General features: G+C 37.7%; 1 protein-coding gene across 1 annotated transcript in view; it reads right to left on the reverse strand.

Annotated features, from left to right (window-relative positions):
* Positions 1-3,101: 3,101 nt before the first annotated feature.
* The window catches only part of srsf3b (serine and arginine rich splicing factor 3b), a 5,922-nt gene continuing 1,388 nt past the window's right edge, over positions 3,102-7,635 (reverse strand). The window contains exons 2-6 of the mRNA XM_056237991.1: positions 6,813-7,023; positions 6,596-6,730; positions 4,703-4,741; positions 3,634-3,720; positions 3,102-3,554 (exon numbers count right to left, since the gene is read on the reverse strand). Coding sequence (XP_056093966.1) covers positions 3,527-3,554; positions 3,634-3,720; positions 4,703-4,741; positions 6,596-6,730; positions 6,813-7,015 — 492 coding nt within the window. The 5' untranslated portion in view covers positions 7,016-7,023 and the 3' untranslated portion in view covers positions 3,102-3,526. The remainder of the gene's footprint in view (positions 3,555-3,633; positions 3,721-4,702; positions 4,742-6,595; positions 6,731-6,812; positions 7,024-7,635) is intronic.

The following is a 7,635-nucleotide window of genomic DNA, read 5'->3' on the forward strand; positions in this document are numbered from 1 at the left end:
TGACTTAAGTCATAATTATGACATAAAAATACTAAATAAGACACAAAAATTAATAATACAAAAAAGTATGACTTCAAAAAATATGATTCCCTCCATTTTAAAGTTAAAATAACACCTTTGAAAGTGTGAAATATGCACATTACTCACTGAGTACATTTGTTAAAATATGAGAAATGTGCATATTTCACACTTACAAAGGTGTTATTTTAACTCCAAAATGGAGGGAGTCATATATACATTTCAGGAGTGTTAAATTTCACTAAAATTGAGATGTACACTGGCTTTTTTGCTGTGTATGAGACTAGACATGAGACATGAGCCCAGTCATTATTTATAAAACTAATTGACAGTAAAATGATGAGAAAATTCCCCAGAAAACATGCAAAACAACTGGCAGACAGAACAACTAAATAATCTTTCTTTGCCTGTGAAACACATAAGATGTTTTGAAAAATGTTTTTTTTTTTTTTTTGTAAATAGATTCTATAGGCACATGAGTTAATTAATTAAAGACGATCACAAAGGAAGTCATTTTTTTCCAAATCTATTTATTCCATATAAAACATAGTAATATTTAATCCAGAATAAAATAATTAATACAATAACTGCCCTAATGTAGTGCCAATAAACACAACAGCACGAAATAAAATCAGTCAGTCAGTCAGTCACAGTTTGTTCACTAATGAGACCGACCAAGTAATGAAGTCCATCCTTCCCACGACAATCAGCAGGAAAAGCCATTCTTTAGTTTAATTAATGGCCGCTCTTCATTAGTGTTGGCGGTTTGGCGGGAGTCAGACGAGACATGACGGTTATCCCATTCCACAGCGCGAGGAAGCCGCGGGGAAAAAATCAGTGAGTCACCCGACACGTGACTCATCGGAACGTGAGTAAAGCGAGGGAAAGGGCGGGTAAGTTTGAGTTTCTGTTCATTCATCAGAAAGAACCTCTCCTCGCTCTGTGATATATTATTAGTATGACTGAATCCAAACTTCATACATGCAGCCTTATGAGCTCGTATTAATTGAAAAAAAAAAAACACCCGTGGAATATTTGTACTTTTAGAAATTAATTTGTCAAACCAGAAGAATACCGAGTGAACTGCTAAAAGTGATTTAAAATGGTGGGAAAAGTAAACGGTTATTGGTCTGTAAACTAGCGAATGTCTGAGTAGAATGAACGATAATCCATCATAACTCATTCTCTGTCAGCGTTTACAAAAACATTTGGACACTTCAAGGCTTTTGACAGTCAGTCACCACACTGAAGTCAAGCTTAAGTAAGAGGTTATCTAAGTTGTGGTTAGTGATCTTATGAAAGATAGAATTATGACTGCCGTTTGTTTGGTCTGAATCGTGACGTCATGTAGCAGAAGCGTGAATGGGGGATTTAAATCGGCCAGATTTTTTTTTATTCATTACTACACCCCATCAAACCACAACCCATCTGCTCTTTTTCATGCATTTTAATATTTTTATGTATTGACAATTAATACTGTGAAAAAATAATATAATAAATGTGTAAAAATATTTAGTTTCTATTACATAACACCATAGCGTTTTTCTACTCGCTGTACTGTTAGGTGTATTTTATTAAATTATTTTATTTAAATCAAATTTCATGTTTAATCAATGGGATTAATTACAGTTTAATCTTATTTTTATGTTTTCACATTTTCCCCACTGCTTTTCGTATTTTAAATTAGTTTTACTTAATGTATTTTTTAAAACAAATGGTATTTATTTTAATAATTCATTTTTATGTATTTTTTATTTAAACAATTTTATTTAATAATTTATCATTTTTCTAATTTATTTATTTGCTTTTTTTCTTTAATCAAATGTATTTGTAAATTAGTTTAATCTTATTTTTACTGATTTTTGTAAAATGTTTAGACTCCCTAGCTCTCTCTTGTGGCCCCCAGACCCCAGTTCAAATTACCCAGAAAACCCCTGGGCTCAAATAACCCAGAATGATGCTGTTGAACAGTTTTAATATTAACCCAGCTGTAATGAAATGTGCTAATTCACAGAGGAACACTAAGAACAATGCTTTAAATATATATCCATCGTAGAGGCTCTAGTTGACAATAAACAGACTTTGGAGCAATCCAGATTAGAGTCAATGTAGAGTTAAAGTTGATGGTCGCCCCCTGCTGGTACTGCAGCACACTGCACATATACCCATACACATCACATGACCGGTACCTATTTTAATTACATTTAAGCATATGAGAACATGTCTCCCTTTATTATATTTCTACTTTTAATGTTGAGACTACTTAATTTAATGCAAAGACTTTTGTGGTAAAACTTTCAATAAGGTTATTCATTAGTAAAATACTATAGCAATCTAAATTTCTACATTTACAAAAAAAAATTAAAAGCACAGGTTGTATCTTTAAACAAATTAAATTAATCACACGAACAAACAAGGGACATTTATGTTTTTATTATCTAACATTTGCAAAGATAATAAATGCTGTAAATGAAAGCTTATGCATTAACATCTTGATTAAACCGGTATGAACTGTTCTAAAATCTGAGTAAATTAACACTTCACAAATAAACATTTGATTTAAAGTCCCCCTGCAGTGAGAATCCAGCTTTTAATGTTGTTTATGTGTCTATGTGGTGTTTTTAATACGCTTTAACTCAAACCATGTGTAAGTTCATAAGTCGACAGCATTGCTGAGTATTTTCTGACGAAAATACTAGTATAAAACTGCAGTGAACCAAAGACAGTCTCAAAAACACGGTTTGAAATCGCTGGTGTTTCTGACGTCACAAACGACCTTGTAACCAATCAGATCAACGTGTGATCGTCAACCAGTGGATCTCTGAGCTGAGTGAGTGGAGGCGGGGCTCATCTGCATATTCATAGAGCCGCACATACTAAATGAGGCAAGGGTGTCGAGTTACATTCAAGATATTTTAAGACATGAAGACTTAATTAAATGTTTTTTCCTTGAATAAGTCTTTTTTTTGTCAAAGGGATCAAATTGATTACAGAGGGACTTTAAATTCAGATAACCCTTTAAAATGGTCCATTTTTAAATTTAATACACATACAATATTGTAAAAATTCACAAAGAGACAGGATATTTTTTGTAATGAGTTTTAATTCAAATCAACATTATAAACAGTACAAACACTACAAGGAAAAAAACAAACGAGAATGAAAGCTGTTCTTCATTCCACCCCCTGCTGGCGACACAGTGTCGTTACATCTTCCCCCTCTGATCGCACACAAACACAAAGCAAAACGCTAGCGGTCGAGCTCAGGCGACAGGAAATGAGCTCATCGCAGCAGGACCAATCACATTCACCGGCAAAAACACAAATAAGTCTTAAAAGTGTGAGATGGAATGCCGTCGCATTAAAACTGCAGCTACAGAAGGAAACAGAACCGCTAAAATAATGTTCATAAAAAAAAACAAAATAAATGGGGGACTCTGAGCAATAAAGTCTTTTCAAAGTTTTTGATCGACGATTTCCCGTCACGACGTTTTTCTCTGTGTCGTGGTTCATTTCCGGTCATTAGATCTGGAACGACTGTAAACGGAAAAAATAAATAAAGATGTGAGCCGGACGTCAATCCTGGCCGGACGAGATAAAGTACTGAAACTCTTACCTCCTCGATCGTGAGAAAGATCGCGATGGCTTGTGGTTCCTGTCGCGGGACAGCGATCTCTCCCTCCTGCGCTCTCTGGAAAGAGATCTAGACGAAGTCCAGAACCAGAGTTATTATAGTCGACTAAAACTAAAAATGTTCGTAACTTGAAAATAAAATAAAAAATGGCTTTAACTGAAAGAAAACAAAACTTATTTTATCAATTACATCTGGTGCTCTTTGTACTTTTTAGACCGAAATTTTTCATCAGAATGTTTCGAAACTTGGTAAAGGTTTTGGCACTTGGTTCACACAAAAAATAAAAATAAAATAAAAATAGTCACACTTGTGCTCCTCACGATCAGAAATGACGCATTGGAAACGAATGGAGAGTTTTCTCTAGTGGAAGCGTTTGGTACTGCAGCCGAACACACTCTCACTGAACGCTCATTTACAGAGATGAGCCTCAAATTTAGAACAGTGTTAAGATTTATGGCTTTGATTTTCTAGCAGTTTTAGAAAATATAGATTTCATATAAAAAAAAATATTTGTGTTTGTTTATTTTCATAATAAACGTAAAATTCAGTAAAAAAAAAAATTTAAATTTTACCACTTTCCACTTCGGCAATAATTTGCCAAGAGTCGTCTTTAAAAAGAGATCAAACTTAAGTCTGTACTTTAAAGCATCAAGATTTACGACAGTTTAAGTTGGAAGTTTTCAGGTCTATGCTCAAAACGTGAAGACAGGGATTATAAATACAGCGTAAATATAATGTAGTACCATAAAATACAAAATATTAAATAAAAAACATTATCAAACTAAAATAAAGTACATTCCTTTTATTGAAAAAAATAAATCGGTAATTTTGACCGCCACGTGAAGAGCACCAGAGGGTTAAACAATGTACTAAAACAACTAAAATAGACGTATTTAAAAATGAAAACAAAGTTACGATAAAATGAAAATGGAAAAGATCTATAAATAAAAACCTGTTTAAAATTTTACTAAACTATAATAGCATCTCAATGAAACGCGTTGATAAAGTGCTCGCGCCGTTTTCCTGCGCGTAAAGTTGCGCAAACTCTCACCTGCTACGACTGCGACTGAAGCTCCTCCTCCTGGGCGATCTGAAGAAGAGAAGAGAAGAGCGAGTAAACGCGGTGGCGATCGACACACGAAGGCACCTCAAAAGCCCTGAAACTCCAGCCTGCTAACAGTCACACACTCGTCACCGCCCTGATACAGGGGTGGAGTGGAGATCTCGCCACATGAGCGTTCGCTAAGAGCGTTACGCTCCAGTACAGAGAGCTACACAGTAGAAAAACTCAACGCACTGCAAACAACCCCAACAGAATGAAGACACTGAAAGAAAGCAAGAGCAGCTCTCAAAGCCCACGCTTCTTATGTAACCTGAACCTCCGTTTGGGCTCCCCATCAGTTTCTGCCTAATCTTAACGGAGTCAAGATACCAACCCTGTGTGTTTCAACTCTCAACAGGAGATTTCTCCTCATCTTATATCTGTATTCAGCATTAGACTGTATGAAGCAGGAAAAACTTACTAGTCTTTCGGTTTTCAACAAGCTAGAAAAGGCGAAGGGGTGGCGGCCGGGGAGCAGAATTGGTGGGAAAGTGCAGGCCAGATGCTGCTAGCTGATTAGCTGGCTTGCGGATGGGGGCTGGATGTAGTGGATTTTTCCTGCTTTTATTGGTTAGCCGAAGGCTGTTGCTGGTGGTTGGTAGTGTAGACATTGGGGAACGTAAAACGCTGATTGGTCAGGAATGTGAAGTGGGCCGCTGCCGATTGGGTGTTAAGGTTGGAGGAGGAGGAGGAGCTGACAACGGCATGCTCAGGAACCAATGGGCTGGTGCGACCTGATGACTGGCCACGCCTGGGTCATGTGACACCAACCCAGCCAGCTGATTGGGGCACGCTGGTCACATGATGCTGAAAGAGGACTAGTAGACTGACTCAGAGGGTGGTGAGGAGAGGCATGGTGGTGACTCTGCAACGGGGTTCATTTTTATTAATATAGAGATGATAAGATAAGAAAATAAAAACAACCTTTTCATGTAAAGTTAAGTCAACAAAAGATTGCATTCCAACCATTACTAGAGCCGAGCAGATTACCGAAAACAAGCGACTGGGCTTTGGGCGGCCAATTCGCAAAGTTTACATAGTCAACATTCAATAACGCTGCACAAGAAGAGTGCGCGAAATCGCATCCGGATCAAATTTCAATCCGAAATAAAGCATATTTCCACGAATTAAGAACAATTAAGCACATACATCACTGCCAAAATTCTCATTACAACGGTAAAAAAAAAAACTCACTTTACATTTTAAATTAAGTAAACATAAATGTAATTATCGCAATGACTTAATATTAGCAGTAATGAGAATTTGGGTGGAAAAGGGTGCTAAATTTTCATCAAAACAACATCACGAGCTAAAAGCAGCAACGCTTTACAATAAGCTCCCATTGGTAATGCAATACACTTGTCACACTATTAACACTCAATAAAAAACTTAAATGTTAAAATTAACTAACACTAATAAACGCATTAGAAGTATTTTTCATTGTTAGTTCATGTTGACTAAGATTAACAAACAGAAGCTTATTGTAAAGTGTTAGCCGACCCAACAAGCAATCAAAAAGCTCGTTTTTGTTGTTCCGACTTTTAATTTCGGCGTGAAACGCAACCCGGGCGCCGTCATGAGATGAGCCCAAGTAATCAATCGCGGATCTGCATTTAAACAAAACTATCAGAATTTGAGAAGCCCAGTCAGATCATTGCTTAATGGTTATCAATGACAATGAAGATGGAGGAGCTAAAGATCTCCGTCAGATGCCCATCAGAGCCGGGACACGTGGCACCGGCAGGGCAGTGGCATCCAGGACTGGCGAAGGGGGCAGAATCGCATTAGTTTCCTCTGAAACACAGTTTACAGAGAGACAGGTGAGCGGGAGAGCGGGTTTACCTGCGCCGGGCTTGCGGGCTGCGCCTTCGGTAGTCGTCGCGTGGACGTCGGCTCCAGGATGGAGGCGGACCCCGGTTACGAGTTCGCTTCTCGCCATTGGACAGCTCCACCCTCACTCGGCAACCGCAAAGAGTCCTGCGTGATCCGTCGATTAGACCAGAAGCCGTGAAGTAATTTGCTGATGATGATGATAACTAGCTTTATGATCCACACTCACCGTCCGTCTAGTTCTCTGACGGCGTCTGTGGCGTCACGAGGGTCTTCGAACTCGACGAACGCAAAACCAGGAGGGTTTCTGGCCACCCAGACGCTCCTCAAGGGCCCGTAGTAGCCGAACGCCCTCTCCAGCTCGGACTTGTTCCCATTATTCCCAAGATTCCCAACGTACACTTTGCAGTCCAGAGGGCAGTCGCGATGCATGGCTCAATCTGCACAGCACAAGAGTACGAGATGTTACATTTGCTATGTTGGATGTTACCCTGGACCACAAAACCAGTCACATGGGTCCATTTTTTTAAATTGAGATTTATACATAAATAAGCTTTCCATTGATGTATGGTTAAGTAGGGTAGGACAATATTTGGCCGATACAACAATTTGATAATCTGGAATCTGCGGGTGCAAAAAAATCTAAACATTGAGAAAATCTTCTTTTAAGTTGTGCATTTATGTTCATGATTCTGCTGCATTCACTCACAAACATAAATGTTTTATATATTTACGGTAGGAAACTTATTAAATATCTTCATGGAACATGATCTTTACTTAATATCCTAAAGATTTTTGACATAAAAGAAAAATCAGTAATATCGCCCATACAATGTATTGTTGCTATTGCCGCTAATATACCCGTGCGACTTGACTGGTTTTTGATCCAGGGTTCACATATGAAATGTTGATTTTATCATGAAATTCAGTCAATAAAAGTGTTTGAGTATATTTAATGTGTGCTGACAGTTGAACCAATCATCTCTTCCTCTTTTCTACTAGAGCAGCAAATAAACATGAACATCAGAGGGAATATATCATAAATAAATCGT

The sequence above is a fragment of the Rhinichthys klamathensis genome, unplaced genomic scaffold (assembly GCF_029890125.1).
Source record: "Rhinichthys klamathensis goyatoka isolate OS25496 unplaced genomic scaffold, OSU_Roscu_1.1 h1tg000504l_1, whole genome shotgun sequence".
Classification (NCBI taxonomy): Eukaryota; Metazoa; Chordata; class Actinopteri; order Cypriniformes; family Leuciscidae; genus Rhinichthys; species Rhinichthys klamathensis.